Genomic DNA, 18,613 nt, shown 5'->3' on the forward strand with positions numbered 1-18,613 from the left:
TTTTTTTTTTTTTTTTTAAGATTTATTTATTTGTCAGAGAGAGAACACAAGGACGGGGAATGGCAGAGGGAGAGGGAGAAGCAGGTTCCCCGCTGAGCAGGAAGCCCGATGTGGGGCTGGATCCCAGGACCCTGGGCTCATGCCCTGAGCCGAAGGCAGTTGTTTAACCAACTGAGCCACTCAAGTGTCCCCGGAATATCCATTCTTTGAGGGAGATCCACCCCAGGTCGCCTCAACCGGGCATGGCCCCAAGCAGGGATGCGGGCTTTTGTCTGCGGGGACCAGCAATCAGGCTCCCAGTCAAGGCCACATTTCAGGTCTTCAGCTGCTGTCATTGGTCCCGTAGTGTTGGACAGGCTTTCTTTATAGGAAGCTAGAGGACTTAGAAGGGACTAACTTATGAACTTTGCCCCCCGTGGTTCCTGTAGCTCGAAGGTCATGCTTTCGAGCCCCCTCCATCTTTTTTTTTTTTTTTTAGATTTTATTTATTTATTTGACACAGAGAGAGACGGACAGCAAGAGAGGGAACACAAGCAGGGGGAGTAGGAGAGGGAGAAGCAGGCCTCCCAACAGGGGGCCCGATGCAGGGCTCAACCCCAGACCCTGAGATCGTGACCTGCGCCAAAGGCAGAGGCCTAACAACTGAGCCACCAGGTGCCCCTACCCCCCCCCCCAGTCTTAATGAGACAGTGGTGCCCGGAGGCCCTGGAGTCTCTCAGATGGAAACCAGTGTCTAGTCCTGAAGAAGCCACCGTGCTCTCGCGTCACTCTGGGGAAGGAAGGGGTCAATCAGGAGCAAGGGTTTGGTGTCTTTAGAGTCGGGTTTTGCCGGGCCTCCCTTCCTCATCTGGCCTCCTCTCAGATCATGAGCTATCCCTCACTCCCTCATCCAGCACGGAGAAGGAGCTTTAGAAAGATGGGGTTTCCTTCACAAAACCCTGAACTCCATGGCCACAAAGCAATGGCCCAAGTGGCTTTCGGAGAGTGCCCGCTCTGAATGCAATTCGCCTTGGTTTGTGTGCCACTCCCCCTTTCGGTGCCTGCATGACACCGAGGGAGTCACCTCAACTGTCTGTGCTCTGCTTCCCCGCCCACCCGCCGAGATTGAGGTCTTGCTCCACGAGGGGTCCTTGGCAGCGGATTACATAAGCTGAGATACGGAAATATGTAGCATATTGTCTGATAGCTAGGACACCATCAATAAAGGGAAATGCCATGTTACTCCTGCTCACCACACCCCAAATGACCGGTCTGCACTGAGGCCTCCGAGATTCAGGAAAGAAAAGTCCTGCTTGAGGGCACCTGGGTGGCTCAGTGGGTTAAGCGTCTGCCTTTGCCTCAGGTCACGATCTCAGGGTCCTGGGACTGAGCCCCGTGGTAGGTTCCCTGTTCAGCAGGGAGTGGACTTCTCTCTCTCCTCGGCCCCTACCCCCTTCCCCACTCATGTTGTTTCTCTCTCAAATAAGTAAATCAATAATCATCTAAAAAAAAAAAAAGAAAAACAAAAGAAGTCTTGCTTTATTTACCTTCTCCCTGCAAGTGGGAGACAACCCTGGCGGGGTCAGATGAGCTCCTAAGCTCTGGGACAAGATCCCAAGTTCAGAACATAAGAAACATACCTGAGCTCAAGTCACTTCCCTCTGCAGGAGACTCACAGCAACCCAGCTCTGGGTACTACCTAAACACAGAGCCTGAAAGAAAGCAATTTACCGTCCATTCAGAGGAACTGCACGGGCACTTCTTGGGTACACAGCACTGGATCGCGTGTGTGTGTGTCTGTGTGTGTGTGTGTGTGTGTGTGTGTTGTGTGTTGTGTGTGTTGGGGAAGGAAGGTAGATGGATTCCTTCATGCCTCCTGAACTGCAAAGGCACACTTGTCTAAATCCCAAAATGACTCTTCAGTAACTGAACGATGCTCTGGTTGTCCCGCAGCAGGCCCGGAACTGGTATTCCCACGCACCAACCCAGCGACACCAGGCAACGGAGGAGGAGTGGCACCTGAAGATCCTAAGGCCAGGGGAACCGGCACCATCCCGCGGGACCTCCTACCGTGGGCAGCGGACGCTGCCTCCTGCTCTCTGTGGTCAGGAAGGCTCTCTTTCCCCTTGCTCCTGGACGATGTGAAGACTGGTCCCACCGCAGGGCCGCAAACGGTGACGTGATGCTGTCCCCGGGTGCCCTCCCCAGCCCCTGCTGCGAAGCCGCACGGTTCAGAGTTCTCCTCCTGAGAAAGTGTGATCTGCTGCTCTAGGATTTAAATGTCGTGATCTCAGATCTAACAAAGCAGAAGGCAACAGGGATCGAGAAACCAGAACTCCAGAGCTATTTTCCTTTCATACGTGCATTTATTTGGTATGCGTGATGAGGGAACCCATCAGAAATTCCGCCCAGGGGAATACTATCAATGTCACGAAGCAGGGAAACGTGGACCTACAGTTAGCTCAGCACATTCACGATGGCTTACACAGAGAACACAATGGTGAACCACCACGTTCCAGTTCTACGTCCCTTTCCGCGCCTGGCTTAGCGTCAGGTTCTTGGAAGCGGAGCCCAGCTGCGCGCACGGGCATCCCAGCAGACCTAGTGCTGCTTCTGGGAGGCAGTCAGAGACACGGCACAAAAGCACATGGCTGTCACCAGGGCATTCATGCTACAGAGAAACCCTACATCTTACTGACCACGAGGCAGGGAGGAGAGACAGAGATCCGGGGTGGGAAAGGGACAACATGCATCATGGGAGCCGTGATACAGAAGTTAAGGACCCCTGGTACGCAGCATCCCCTAGAAAGTCCCATGGTGATCCAGAAATTCCAGGCAGGAAAGAGCAGGACCTTCCCAGGACTGGATCCATGCTCACACGGACAGAGTGTCCAGTCCTCACGCTGCTCTTGTTCCTTCTCTGACTTCTCTGAGTGCTTACTCTTTGGTCCCCAAAAGGATTCCACGCTCAGGGTCTGGCCACGCCAGCCTCCACCTCTGAATCCATTGCAATCTCTGTCACACGAGGACGAGAGCCTCAGTTTTCTTTCAACCACTGCTTTAGGAGCCTCTGGAACATTCTTTTGCTTTCCTGCTGCATCTCCCGTTGGAGTTTCTCCTCTCTCTCCTGCTGTTGGAGCACCCCATCGGGCAGAAGGCCGGGCCGGCTGGTCCCCAGGCTGAGGGTCAAGCCACTGAGGCCCTGCACCAGTGTGTCCCAGGAGGAAGGATGCGGGGCCCCTTTCCTCTCTGCAGGCATCCCAGAGACACCGGGCCTGTGGCTCTGGCAGTATCGACATTCACATCTGAATCTGTTCTGATCCCTGTCCCCCAAGGAAGAGATCCTGGCCTTCCTCTCGACCCGGTAAGGTGCCACGTGATCAAGGTGTCGCCGTCTCATGTGCCCCAGAAGGGTTCTCTTCCTCTGAGGGGACGCTGACCTTTCCCACCGTCTCTCTTGGAGGGTTTTCTCATCCCTGTACCGCTGCTGGAGCAGCCCCTCTGGCAGAGGGGCAGGGTGTTTTGTGCCCGCACTGGTTTTGAGGTCACCGAGGCCCACCATCAGCAGTTCTGAGAAGGAAGGAAGGGAGGCTGCTGTGACTTCCCGGGAAGTCTCTTCAGAGATCATTGGGGAAGATTCAGGAGTCAACGTGGAGTTACATTTCTGGACTGGATCCATGGAGGTGTAGTCGGTGCTCACAGCGCCACCTGGTCCTTGGGTCTAGACAGGAAGGAAGGAAGGAAGAAGATGAAGGTAGCGAGGGATGCGCACGGCCAGAAGAACCCAGACTGCAGCACATGGTGATAAAAGAACAGAGAAAACCCGTTATAATTCCCCTGACTTAACCTTTGTGTGCCTCTGTCTCCTATCTGTGAACTGGGGACAGTAATGAGCCCTGGTCGCTAGGACTGTTCTGCGCTTTCAGTGAGATAATGCGCTTCCAAGAGCTCAGAATACTGACGGCACAGAATCAGAGTCTCAGAAGTGAGATCCGCTATCGCGTCCACATGACCTGTCAGGGCAAATGACGTCCTGCAGTCAACCACGCTAATCCCCTGCTGACGTTTTATGACCGTTCTCAAGCATCATTTTAACAACAATCCGTGGGTGACTGGCACGTGCTCTCCTTCTAGGTGTTCGTGTACCTTCGAAAAGCAGACTTTTGCTAAAATCAAAGCATTTCCACCACAGGGAAGGACACATTCTTTTCCATTTTCACTGGCTTTCATCTACCTAAAAAGGACACTCAAGCCTGTGGAAACCATGTCGAAATCCCCTGTAAGAATAAGTAAGAATTTACCAAAGCCTAAGAACAGAAATCAATGAACTTTCTAACAGGGCACATTAGAGGGACTCACATCAAAAGTTGCCTCTTTGGTGGGGCGCCTGGGTGGCTCAGTGGGTTAAAGCCGCTGCCTTCGGCTCGGGTCATGATCCCAGCGTCCTGGGATCGAGCCCCGCATGGGGCTCTCTGCTCAGCAGGGAGCCTGCTTCCTCCCTTCTCTCTCTGCCTGCCTCTCTGCCTACTTGTGATCTGTCTGTCAAATAAATAAATAAAATCTTAAAAAAAAAAAAAAAGTTGCCTCTTTGGGGCGCCGGGGTAGCTCAGCGGGTTAAAGCCTCTGCTTTCGGCTCAGGTCATGATCCCAGGGTCCTGGGATCAAGCCCTATGTCAGGCTCTCTGCTGGGCAGGGAGCATGCTTCCCCCCTTCTCTCTCTGCCTGCTCCTCTGCCTACTTGTGATCTCTGTCTGTCAAATAAATAAATAAATAAATCTTTTAAAAAAAAAGTTGCCTCTTTGAAATAATCAATAAAACTGATACACTTCTCACAGGACTGATGAAGGAAAAGAAGAGAAACAGAGAGGAGAACAAAGCAAGATACATCCCACTTCCTGCTTTCCAGCCATATGGCAAAGCCAGAGAAATCAGAACAGTGTGGGCCTGGCATAAAAAGCGACACACAGACCAACGGAACAGAACTGAGAGCCCAGAAATGACCCCAGGCGTATATGGTCAACCAATATTTGACACAGGAGTCCAGAATACTCAATGGAGAAAAGACAGTCTCTTCAATAAATGGTGCTGCGAGAATGGAATATTCACATGTCAAAGAAGAAAGCGGGATTCCTGACTTGGACACACAACAATTTACCTGAAGTAGATTAAAGACGTCAACGGAAGACCAGCAACTATAAAACTCCTAGGAGGAAAGAGAACAAAAAGGCTCCTTGACACGGGTCTTGGCCATGAATTCTTGGCTCTGACCCCCAAAGCACAGAAAATAAAATCAAAAAGAAAGCAGCGGGGTTACATGTAACTAAAAAGCTGCACACCAAAGAAACCACCACCGAGGTGAAAAGGCAACTTATGGAACGGGAAAAGGTATCTGCAAACCATGTGCCTGTCCAGGGGGTCAGATGCGAAATATACAAAGAACGCATACAACTCCATGGCAAAAAGGCTAGTAATCCGATTTAAAAATGCGTAAAGGATGTGAACGCACATTTTTCTAAAGCAGATGTACAGATGGCCAACAGGGACATGAAGAGCTGCTCCAAGCCACTAATTGTCAGGGAAATGCAATTCAAAACCACAATGAGCTATCACCTCACACCTGTTAGAATAGCTAGCATCAAAAAGACAAGAGAGGAAAAATGCTGGCTCGGATGTGGAGAATAAAGAAATCATGGGGCGCCGGGATGGTGCAGCTGGTTGCGCGTCTGACTCTTGGTTTTGGCTCAGGTTGCGATCTCGGGGTCGTGCAATCAAGCCCCGTATCGGGCTCTCCCTCTCCCTCTGTCCCCCCACCCCAGTGCACTCTCCTCAAATAAATAAATCTTAAAAATAAAAGAAATCTTTTGCATTGCTGGCAGGACTGTAAACTGGCGCAGTCAGTATGGAAAACGGTATGGAGATTCCTCTAAAAATTAAAAACAGAACTACCCTATGATGCAGACATTCCATTCCTGAGAATGTACCTGAAAGAAATGAAACTACTATGTCAAAGACATATCGGCATCCCATGTTCACAGCAGCATTATTTACAATAAGCAAGACTTGGGACACAATCTAGGTGTTCTTGACGGGTAAATGGATCAAGAAAACACACACACACACACACACACACACACACACAATTCAGCCATAAAAGAGGAGGAAATCCTGTCACTTGTGACAACAGAGATGGACCTTGAGGGCATTATGCTAAGTGAGTATGTCAGAGAAAGACAAATACGGTATGACCTCACTCATACAGAGGACTGGAAAAACCCTCCCACATGTATAGGAACAGGTATCAGATTTGTGGTTATCACAGGTGGCGATCTGGGGAGGGAGGAAAAATTGGAGGATGGCGGTCAAAAGGAACATATAAGATAAATAAGTACTGGGGACACAGTGTACAACATGACGACTCTAGTTAACACCACCATGTGGTATAGATGAAAGTTGTTAGACAGTAAATCCCAAGAGTTCTCTTCACAAGGAAGACACTGTTTTCTTTTTCTTCCTTTTCTATCTATAGGAGATGGTGGATGTCAACGAGGCTTACTGAGGTAATCCTTTCATGGTATGTGTAAGTCACAATATTATGTTGTATCCCTTCTGCGCTGCTCTGTGTCAATTCTATCTCAAGAAAACTGGAGAAAAAGAGAGAAAAGAGGGAAAGAAGAAATAGGTTACCAATAGCAGGAATGAAAGAGGACATTTCGCTAGAGACCCAGCAAACATGAAAGAAATAAGAAGGCAGTATTACATTCAAAGCTACATCTATAAATGCGACAACTAGCAAACCGATAAACTATTAAAACTTACCTAAGGCAAAGTAACATGCACGATTCCGTATCGTTCACAGTAATTGAATCGGTTGTTTAAAACCTCTGACGACAATCCCAGACGGTATCGCCAGTGAACTATACCAAGTATCGACAGGAAAAACAGACACACGCAGAAATTCTACACAATTTCCTCCAGAAAACTAAGCAAAGGGAACACTTGCAAGTGATTTCTGTGGCCACAATTTCACTGATACCAAGAAAAGAAAAACTACCAACCAATATTCTTTCTGAGCACAAGCACAAAATTCCTCAACGAAATGCCAGCAGTGGTATCCAGCAATCTGTTTAGAGAAAATACACCATGATCAAGTGGGTTAGCTCGGGAGAGCAAGGGTGGTTCAGTAAGTGAAAACCAACTAAGGCAATCCTCAGATCTGGCATATAACTGATTAATCAATGTCATCTACAGTTTAAGATGAAAGATTAAAAAGAAAAATGACAGACTCCATGCTATGCCTATCAAAACCCCAGTGGCATTTCTCAGTAATAGAAGAACAATCCCAAACTGCATCTGGAACAACATAAGACCCAGGACGGCCAAGGCCACCTTGAGGAAGAACACAGCTGGAGGTACCAAAGTTCTTCATTTCCAAACACAGTCCCAGGCTACAGTAAATAAATCAGTACGGTACTGGCGGAAACACAGACACAGACCAATGCAACAGAATAGAACCCAGAAATAAACCCAAGGCACAGACAGTCAACGGACCTTGACGAGGACGCCAGCAACACGCCACGGGGAAAGGACACTCTGTCAAATGGCGCTGGGAAAACCGGAGGCCCACGTGCAAAAGGATGACACTGGACCCTCTGTTACGCCACACACGAACATCAACCCAAATCAACCCAACTGAAAATTAAATATAAGACCCCACACTGTAAACTCCTGAAAGAAAACACAGAGGAAAAAGCTGCAGAACATGGGTCTTGGTGATGATCTCGTGGAATCAACACCCACGGCACAGGCAAGAAAAGCAGAAACAGACAAGTGGGACTACATGCAACTTCAAAGCTTCAGCACAGCAAAGGAAACCACCAACAAGGCTGAAAGGCAATCTGCAAAATGGGCACAACATTTGCAAACCGCGTTATCTGACAAGGAGCTGATTTTCCCCACGTATAACGAACTTTTCTAACTCAACAGCAAGAAAACAAGCAAACCAATGTAAAAACGGGCGAAATATCCGAATAGACATTTCCCCAAAGACGACACACATGTGGCCAAAAGGCATGTGGAACGTGGCTCCACATCCCCAATCATCAGCGAAAGGCATGTGAACACCACAGTGAGATGTCAGGCTGCACACGTGAGGACGGGTCTCGTCAAACCAACTACCAAACACAGCAGATCACAAGTGTCACTGGGCAAGCAAGAACACGGGGACCCTTGTGCCCCGTCGGTGGGATGCAAACTGGCACAGCCATGACAGAAAGTGGTATGGAGGTTCCTCAGAAAGTTAAAAGTGAAACTGTCACAGGTTCTTGTTCACAGCAGGGTGCCCCCCTCCAAAGCACCAAGAACTACAAACCCCAAAAACCTACCATGTGATGCAGCAATCGCACCCCTGGGTATATGTCCAGAAGAACGGAGATCGGCATCTCCAAGAGATGTCCGCACTCCCCTGTGCACTGCAGCTTTCTCCCCGGGAGCCAGGAGACTGGAAAGCACCCAACTGTCGGTCAGCAGAGGAGCGGATACAGGAGGGGTGGCGCACATACACGATGGGACGTGAGCAGCCGCCCGAGAGAGGAGGAGATCGGACCATTTGCAGGCCAGCTGCTAGGGATTACAGAAGCGGGACAGGTGATGCCGCCGCTTACTCAGTGCCTTCCACGTGCCAGGTAATGTGGTTCCCATCTATGGTCTCCTGCGGGTCTCCCAACAAACCTCGGGGAGGCAGAGTGACGCCCTTCTACCCGGAGCAACTTGAGGCTGAAGGAGAGAGACTGATGTGGCAGGGTCTGCCCTGGAATCGGGTGAGAGTGTCAACCGCATGCTGGGGTGCAGGGAGGGGAGTTTGGAGATCAAGGCAGGCACCGGGACACAGAGCACTGCCGATGCCACGCGGCACTCCCAGAGCGTCCCTGACCTCCTCTGTCCCTTACCCACTCCCCACGGCACCAGAAGCAGCCCCTAGCTATCTGAGGACAGGACGGGAGTGACCTGAATTCATGCGCACGATGGAACATGATGTATATTTGTGTTCCCCCAAATGGGAGACCCACAGTGGGAGAGCCAGCCTTCTGGTGAGGGGTCATCCGTGCGTGACGCCAAAGATGAGAAGACAGTGGCACGGAAAGAGAGTCTCTGGGGCTGAAGAGACACGTCTGATGCCATCTCCATGTTCCTGGCCGTGGCTCATTCTGTGCGAAGCGTGACCTGCAACCTACCCTGTGGCAGCCTCAGTGGTCGTAATGACAGGGAACGTGCCAGGCCCAATTCTGTGAACCATCTCTGCATGACCTCATTAGGTACTCAGAAACGCAACCTTCTCTGTCTGGTGTTGCTATTACAAAGAATAACAAACCCATTTCACAGGTGAGGAGAGTAAGGCACAGAGGGCCAAGTAAATTTCTCCAGGGGATGTGACTGCAAGTGGCAGAACTGGGTTGGAAGGAAGGGTGTCTAGGGTCAGAGCTTGTGTCCTTACCCATTATATGGTGTGGGTTCCACAAAACGACAGAGAACCAGACCCCATGATGCTCACCGTATCAGGAAGTCAGCTTCGTGCTGTAAGGAGGAGACCCCTCTGCAAACAGGCCTGAGCACGAAGGCAAGTCACAGTCACACAAAGGAAATCAGAAGGAAGGGTGGGTGCGGGTGGGCACACTCTGGGGTCCAGCGATGCCATCAAGGACGTAGGTTCTTTCCAGCTCTGATGTGGCCGTTTCTGGAACAGATGTTCCAAGACCGACATCCAGATACAGCAAGGTCCAGTGCAGAAAAGAGACTTTCCAGTCCTGTATCTTTTGTATGAACAAGGGAGTTTCCCAGCAAACAGTCTCTTCCTTTCCCGCTGGCCAGCACCGGCTCACACCCTCATCCCTCTCATTCAGCCAGGAGGACTGGAGGGTGATGCCACACCTGTCCTGCACGAAACGTTTGGGAAGGTAACGGCAGTGAGGAAGCCCTTCGCCTCTTACCCCCGTCTGGGGATTCGGGCAGCGTTTCTATCAGCAAGCCTTCTTCTCCCTCTTTCCTACATCCCGGGCAGCAGACCTTCCCCTGAACTTCCACAACACCCTGCGTTTCCCCTTTCCCAGCCCCAAACCCCACCCAGCCCTCAGAGGCAGATTGTTTGGCTCGCTCACTAGCCCAGGCCCTGGCAGACAGAGTCCAGGGACTTTGTCTTGTTCACCCATCAGAACCTCAACCTCAGGGAGCATTCACGAATACCTACCAAATGGAATAAAGGAGAATGTGAGGCCCTTGCTGAACATCTCACTTGATGTATCAACCCCGCAGAATCCGTGTATCTCCGATGGTCCCAAAGGAGAAAAGGCCCGTGCGGGGAGGGTAAGTGACATCTCAAGAGCTCACCTGCAGCAAGAGACGGAACTGCAGCCCAGGTGCATCCTGACTCCAGATGTAAGCACCCCCGGTGGCACTGCCTCTCCGGGTGATCCTTAAGCTCCAAAGCCTAACCTAGAAGTAACCCCAGGGGAGTGAGATCAGTCAGGCTTCTCGAGGTGGCGACCTTCCACCAACAGTGTGAACAGGGAGAGGAGTCCGAGAGGCAGGTATCTGGGTCAGGACTTTCCAGACAAGAGGGAACACTGAGGAAGAAGCGTCTGGAGCAGAGGCTGCCGGGCCACAGCGCAGATACCGTCGGGGGGCTGGACAGGGAACGAGGGCCTCACAGAAAGAGGGGACAGCAGAGGGTGACAGGCCCCAGATCCTGCTGGGTGAGGAAGCTTCAACTCAGTCGGCTGGACCACAAAGGACACCGAAAGATCACAGATGCTGAGTGACTGCCTGTATCAGGCTGGAAGGTAGGCAGAGGAGGGACATGGAGAAGACCGTTCAGAGAGCAGGCACGTTGGCGAAGAGCTGGAAGGACAGTGAGGAAGAGCACCTCCCTGAGAGGCTGACAGCACCCCCCGGACCGACACACCCTTCACCTGGGAGCCCGTGTCCCTGTCCCGAAGGGCGTTTGTGCTCTAGCCATAGCATCACACCCTTAATTAGCAGCCTGAATTCACTCAACAGTCCACCGGTTGGACACATCACTGCGGGCACCTGCTGTGTGCACCGGTCCCTCGGAAGACACTCTCTGAGCTCGCTGGTGCTCCGAGGATCATGATCCAAGTTACACTGTGAGATCAGAACTGTGGCTGATGGGGCAACAGAGTGTCCCACACAATTACAAGGTCTCTATAGCCTCGCAGTTTTTTTTAAGCATCTGCAATTAGAGGTGGTACAAGAGATGCAACCTTTCTCCTCCTCCCAAGGAGAATCTGAGTACAGAGATGTCCTGTTTCCTCCATTTGTAATCCAGAAACAGCTGGTATGAGAGCTACCCTTTATGGCCAAGTCATAAGGTCACCTTGGGTCAGGGTCCCTCACTCGCTGACAAGACGTGCTCTAAGCACCACCTGAATACCATGCGTCAGCTTCCTGGACACGGTTCGGGGATGCAGGGACGAGGTAGGCTGAATCTGCCAGCAGATGACCACCACCTGTCCTGTGAGAACACTGATGGTGGAACTGAAGTCGCAGTACCTTAGGGACACAGAGGAGGGTGTCCTCCCCCTCTCTAAGTGTACGTGTGTGTTTGGTCAGGACCCACTTCTGGGTGGGTGGGGGGGGGAGGCTGATGAGGCAGGCACTCGGATCACCCACATTTTCCAGACCTGCCAGCTGAAAAACCCAGAGATCCCCACAGGCAGAGCCAGATTTCCAACCTCGGTCTACCGAGCCCCAACCACCACTGCCCTTTGGCCAGCTCCGCGGCGGTGACACAGCCGCCAAAACCAGTTCCTCTGGCTCCGCTTGCCTCTCCATTCATAGTCTCTGGGGAACAGAGTGGGACTGGTGGAGACCGAGTTTGGGGAGTGGAGTGGATCGCAGAAGTCCCTCTCTAACGTGGCAAAGGGCTTCTCCACAGGGGAATGCTGGAAGCTGAAGCCCTGCTCGGCTGTGGGCTCTGAGGCAAGCCTCCCACGCCAAGGGACTCCAGGGCTGTTGCTTCGGGGCCGCTCCTCAGAGGGCAGACACAGAGTCTTAGAACCCTTCGGGGTTGCTTTACCCTGCCGGGGACCTGCGTTTCAAGGTGCACACGGTGCTGGGACCACGATGACTATGCAATCGTGGAACAGTATCTGCATTTCAGCAACTGAAACACAATCCAGGTGTGTCGTCGTGAGCGCCAAGACTGGCTTTCGAGTCAGGCAAGACGGAGGTGGGACTTCCAGATCCACCCTCTCCTGCATCAGCCACTGACCCCTTTCAGCCTGCTTCCCCGTCTAAGGACGTTGGGCTTTCAGACTTACCCGAGTCCCTGGGTAATCACACTGTATCTACCACGCACACCTTAGCTCCTCAAGACCTAGGCTGCGGGAAGAGACAATCACACCGTGCCCCGTGTTAGAGACACGTCAGCAACGGAGGAAAGCAGGCCAGGCCCCCGGGAGTCTAGTCCCACCCTCTGGCCGGGGCTGCGAGTTGGGGCGGTAGTGGTTGGACTGGTGGTTCCACCTTTTGTCTTGTCCAAGGCACACACTTCTTTTCATGCTGAGGTGTGCTGTGCTTACAGGGGTTGTAGTGAATGCGGGTAATCCTCGTAGCTGAGTTGAGTCTATGGCAGGGAGAAACCAGTGGTGGGTTCATACTCTCCCACTGGATGCTCGAGGGACCGACATAGTTTCCTCTAGGGCTTGCGGGCACCTGGTGGGGGCCCTAGGGACTCGTACAAAGGCACTGTCAGACTCCCTTGGAGAGTTCCCATAGGAGCAGGCAGCTAATCCTGGCTTCCTCCACGGCCACAGGGACAAATTAATCAAACCCCTTGTAAAGGAAAGACCAGTTCGTATACTTTCTCTTGTCCCAACAGAAAACTCAGACTGCAACTTCCACTGAAAAACTAGCGCATCAAAACAAAGTCCACGGGAGGTGGCTGCAGGCCTGCTTAATGTCCTGGGTCACAGGTGCCCTAATGACATATTCTTTCCCTGTTTCTGCTTATCCCTCCTCACCGGAAGGAAGGACCCCTTCACACTGGAAAACGTGGGCCACATTCCAAACTCCGAGTCACGTGGATCCAAGGCTCCATGTAAAATGAGGTGAGATCTTTGCCGAGTGTAATCCTATTCTAAGCAAGGAAGCCTTTTCCAGAAAGGCCAAATTGCCGTCAGATTGCATTTCCAATTAGCTCACTGCGGTCCAGAGTAAAACCTCTGTCCATTTGGGGGAATTTATAACGGAATCTCCATCACTTCTTTTCAGTACAAAGTTCTGTGAACAGTGCCTTTTCATCCAGGTACTCCTCGCGTTACGTGGAAACTGCCCTCTACTGAACCTGCCAGCTGAACATAGGTAGGAATCAGGCAAGTGAAGTGAATCCTCGATCCACAGGGGATGGCGTGCGTGGCGCTGGGGAAATGAGAGAGAGAGAGAAGAGAGAGCGTCTGGGTTCACTGGCCACCGCTAAACAGAAAGAGGCGGAAGGGGGCTGGAAACGTGGCGTGGGGTGGAGTAGGAGGCGGTGTGCTGAAGACGAGGCATTTGAGGATAGGCAAGGCCTGCTGTGTCGAGTCCAAGAGGCAGATGTGATCTTAAAAACAGCAGGATGCCCCTGCAGAGTTTTGAGCGGGGTAGACAAGACCAGATTAGGATTTAAGAAAGGTCCCTCAGGCAGTGGGATGAAAACACTTGTGGCCAAGGGTCAGGATTGGTGGTGATTATCAAGCACAGAGGAGGGTCATCTGGACTAGGGATCGAACCGTAACAATGGAAGAAGTGTCAGGATCTCATTTAGAAGGATGGAAGAAGTTGGATTGACAGGCCTTAGTAACTGAGGGGTGGTGAGAGAGGCAGCAAGGAAGGAGGGCTTTTTAAAAAAGAAAAAAAAAAAAGATTTTATTTGAAAGAGCGTGAGAGAACGTGAGCAGGGGGGGAAGGGTAGAGGGAGAAGCAGACACCCCGCTGAGCAAGGAGCCCGATGCGGGACTCCCAGGACCCGGAGATCACGACCCGAGCCAAAGGCAGTGCTTAACTGACTGAGCCACCCAGCTGCCCAAGAAAGGATGGGTTTTAAGGATCGCCGGCCCAAGCAGCTGGGTAGAAGGTTGCTTTTCACTGAGTTTGGCAGCACCGGAGGAGATGCAGATGTATGGGGAGTGGGGGTGGACGCAGTCAGTTCTGGGCACGTTGTGTATTCTCTGCCTCTGCACTCAACCACTTAGTACCTCAAATACTTGGGGGAGCTGACCCAGCTTCTCTGTGCCTGAGATGTTTCATCTGGAAGGGAAGGATACTAAAAATTAGGAAAAAGAGCTAATTTGTTTCATTTAGTCTAGGAAAATGTTCTTCCTTTGCACAGCACAGAGCTGTTTGACAAGTCAGGTACTCCTTGGGTCAAACAGGATTCTCTCTACCTATCCATATATTGGTTGGTTTTACTTAAATGCCTTGTGTATTTTCAACACGCAACATGGACCGTCAGTGCTAAAAGAAAAAAAAAATAATTCAAAGCAATGTCCTGAATACATGAGCCATAGGTTAGCATCAGCCCGTCTCAGAAACACAGGCCCCTTTCAGGCCCTTCAGTCTTCCTCTGGTAGGCTCACTCCCTCAGGGATGGTGGTGAGCCTTTGGGACCTACTTCCTCCAACACTTCTCTTCCCCGTCAGATCATCTCCAGTGTCCCAGAGATTGGCTAGCACTTTTTGAGTGCAATCTGTCTGTGGGCCTGTCACTTGTCTCAGGAGGTGTGTAGTTTCAGAGAGGACAGAACCAGATGTGTGGATCTGGAAACCAACACTATGTTCCCACATGGCTGACAGGTGATGAAGCCATCCATACCAAGATTTGAAATCAGGGCCCCACCACTTACTCCCTGTGTGACTTTGGGCAGGTAACTGAACCTCTCTGTGGTCAGTTTCCTCACTTGTAAGATGAGGACAATGATCTTATTCTGGGATAATGACTCATTTTGCTTCCTTCATTCAGATCAGGACAACTGTCCTTTTCAAAAACCATGAAGTGCTCGTCAGGTATCGATTACTTCCAGAATTAAAAAGAGAATCTCTGCTTATCTGGAGATCTGCTTGGACAGGCACAAAAGAGGGCAAGTGCATTTTTACCCCGCAGACAACGCTGAACTTCACCTGAGCCATGACAAAAGCCACAGGAAAGCAATCTCTACAGGCTTTCCCCGTGCAGAAATGGCTGCCCCGGAAGGACCACGCCTGCCCCTTCTATCTTTGAGAAGGCTTGCTGTTCACTCTTTGTCATACCCATCGTCAGTCTCTTGGGCGACTCTGGGGTTTAGATGTGAGAAGGCCAAACACAGACCTTCCTCTTCTGGCTGAAGGGCCAGACAGTCTCCCCCAGCTTCCTGCCGTCTCAGGAACAGCCACTGAGACTTAAAAAAGGTCAATCCTCCTGAAACCAGCTAGACACGGAGAGAAAAACATTTCCTGGTCCACAGACGGAGACTAGTCCTGAAAGCAGAAACACCCCTACCTTAAATCTCCCCACTGTAACGTGTCTACTTATCCCTACGAAGAAAAGACAAAACCACCCCGCCGACACACACTGATCTTCAGATGGGGTGCTCTCCAGACTGCAAGAGCTTGAACAGACAAGCTCTCTCCTAGTTTTGCTTCTGCCTTTGCCAGCGTGCGTGTCCAGCCTACGCAAAACCCCTAGTAAGAAAACAAAAATTCGTAACACAGATCTCACGCGTGGCCCCCGCAAGGGACCTAACCAGGCTGTCATGGAGAAGCCCCTCCCTGGTCAGCCCACCCAGCTGAGAACCACGTGCGGCGTCGTCTGCGACGTGACCTGCAGCGCCCGGAGACGCTCCCGGGGACCTCAGGAAGTACTCCCCCCGTGCAGTCACTCTGATGCGCCGCCATGGGGGCGGGCTCAACCCTCCCACCTCCCCGGCGCTCTCATCAGGGTTTCCTTGCACCCAAGCTGCGGTCCACGGAGATGCGCCCACTGTGCCCCCGGACACTCCCGGCTCCCTCCCCGCCCCGCCCCGGACAGCCCGAGAAAGGATAAAAAGCACCCGGCTTCGGGCCCCTGGGCCCATTCCGATGACGGATATCACGCAGCCTCTCCTCTCCTCTCCTGGGGAGTGTGTACGCGCACGCGGCTGGTCTGTCCAGGAAGCCGGGAGGACTTTTCCTCTCGGTGGTCTTAGTCTTAACCCTTCCATTTTGGGAGGCGCGCTTCACAGCCTGGGCTGAGGAACCGAGGGGGTGCGCTGGCCGCGGGGTAGTGGGAACCTGATCCCGGGAAAGAGCGAGCAAAAGCGAAGGCCTGAGAGCGAGAGAGGGAGAATCTCCCTCAACAGGCCGTGGGCACATTAGTGTCTCAGGACTAGAGTTCTCCCTGAGCCACGCGCGACCGGTGCTGTCTGAAAGAATAGCTGTTTTTCCCACAAGCCCTAGATCAGCTGTATCAGGACTGCGATCTGAGAACCTGCGTATGGCGTATTTCTCTTTCCTCCAATTAGGTTGCCATTTTTAGCGGAGATGAGACGGAGACTTCTAATGGGCACTGCTAGAGCCCGGGACATCACTGGGCTCCAGTCAGTGTTCCACGGGGTCAGAAAGAGTCTGTTTCCTTGGCAGTGCCTCCTGTATTTCCTGAGAAAGTCTGTCTAGGAGGAGAGGCGTGGGGGTGGGGGGGAGACACAGAGAGAGAGAGGCAGAGGTGTCATGATGTGACACAGGGAAAGACATGCTTTTAATAGGCTCTGTGATTCCTACATTGGTTACAATTACTTAGACCACAGTAATCAGATTATAAGCTGCAGCCTATGAGATCTGGAGAAAGAAAGCATCTTTGGCTGTCCAGTCTGCTGGAATACAGCCAATCCTGACAGACATCTAATGTGATCAGAAACTTAGTTTTGTAATTAATCACAGGATTCCATTTACATTTCCAATACAATTTCCTTATATTTACTACTGGGTGGTGTGTGTGTGTGTGTGTGTGTGTGTGTGTGTGTTTTAGGGTTGTTTTGCTTGTTTGGTCAAAAACGTAAAATTGAATGCCTTTCTTGCCTGAGCCTCTCAAGGCACCAGCAAGAGAAAGGATTAAAAAAAAAAAAGATCCCGTATTTTAAGGACATTTCCCACAACTCCCTATCAAAAGAGCGGCAGGGTCTCTTACCTGGAACCTCTAGGGATTCAGTAAAATGTCTTGTGAATAGTATCTTTAGGGAAGCACTGGTTCTGGTGTTTTTAGTTGGATAGTGGCTACCATTTCAAACTGTACTTGAGATTTGCATGAAATAGGTAAGTTACAGCTGTGGACTGGGAGAACCCAACCCTAGGGAAGGGTCTGAGGGAAGCACACCACAGGGAGTCAGTCAATGGTCGAGAAGCCAGGTTACTGGGAGCTGGAATGGATGAGTCCCGGCGGTTCATTCAGATCGAGCTCCGTCTTTCCGGACAGCTGTCAGACTGAAACGCTGGGCAGAGGTCACAAACACCTCATGTCTGAACTCGGTATGTGACAAACTCTCAGTCAGGATATAAACAGCCACGTGGTCAGAAGTTTCAATGCCTGCAACACAGCACCAGAGACATAGGAGACCTCACCCTGGGACCGGGATATCCCCCCCAGCTGGGAAGCATCACAACCTGGACACAGACTCGCAAATACCTCGTGGACCTCACACTACAGCTAGCAAAACCCAAACGATCCCAATAACACACCGAGGGAAGCCAACCACACAGACTCACTGGCCTAGACAAGGAAGCCAGGTTGTTGAGAGCTGGAGTGAATGAGCTCCAGACCCAGGAAAGGGCAGCGAGGAGACTGCAATGCACTGGACATACGAGATTAAACAAGGCACAGAACTCAAACTCCTGGAAACTCAAGAAATGAGGAGAGAGACAAGCAGCAGCTCAAAGACAAATCAATTCTAAAATACAGACCCACATACATTTTAGGAACCTAACAACCTGTGACATAGAAAGTTAACAGCTCACACACCACACACCCTGCATGTCACACAACCACAGCGCTCACAACCCTGCATGCAGACACACAAACAGCACAGAGCACCTGTACTGTGAACACAGAGCTTACTCGGACACCCCCTGTCCTGTGACAAATAACCTTCGTGATCTCACAACCTAGAGTATGGACCCCCAGGCGCTCAAATATGCCAACCTCAACACACACTGTCAGGAGAGCTCAAACCCTAATTCCTAAAGTACTTCCTGGCAACAGCCCCAGACACCTTCCATGCTGCACCCTGCACCCAAAACAGGTCAAATACCTCACACGCTGGGAGGAAGCCCTAAATAGCCCAGAGAACTCTCACTGGGGACACACAGCACTCCACAGCTCAGTGATCTCACACGCCGGCACACCCTCACACAGCTCAGACATCTCAAGTCCTGGACAGATCCCAAACCAGCTCAGAGAAATGACATCCTGCTTCTCAATATAAAAAGTCACCCCATACAAGACAGATGTCAACGAGAGCCACAATGAGGTCTCACCCAGCCCCACGAGTGAGACACGGAGACCGAAAGGCAGAATTACAGAGAGCCTTTCAGGAACACAGCTGTCTCCAGGGTATTAGCCCCTATCCTCGTGGGCCCGT

General features: G+C 51.5%; 1 protein-coding gene across 5 annotated transcripts in view; it reads right to left on the reverse strand.

Moving 5' to 3' along the window:
- Positions 1-2,329: 2,329 nt before the first annotated feature.
- FAM156A (family with sequence similarity 156 member A) overlaps positions 2,330-18,613 on the reverse strand; it is a 54,932-nt gene continuing 38,648 nt past the window's right edge. Inside the window, exons 3-4 of one of the 5 annotated variants that reach the window (XM_080795925.1) lie at positions 5,135-5,182; positions 2,330-3,700 (exon numbers count right to left, since the gene is read on the reverse strand). In XM_080795925.1, the coding sequence (XP_080652051.1) occupies positions 3,017-3,658 (642 nt within the window). In that variant the 5' untranslated portion in view covers positions 3,659-3,700; positions 5,135-5,182 and the 3' untranslated portion in view covers positions 2,330-3,016. Of the gene's footprint in view, positions 3,701-5,134; positions 5,183-9,526; positions 9,642-9,776; positions 9,909-10,359; positions 10,465-18,613 lie in introns of those variants that run through there. The other 4 variants (XM_080795923.1, XR_013966331.1, XM_080795922.1 and 1 more) reach the window with 4 other exon arrangements.

The sequence above is a fragment of the Martes martes genome, assembly GCF_963455335.1.
Source record: "Martes martes genome assembly, chromosome: X".
In the NCBI taxonomy this organism is placed as follows: Eukaryota; Metazoa; Chordata; class Mammalia; order Carnivora; family Mustelidae; genus Martes; species Martes martes.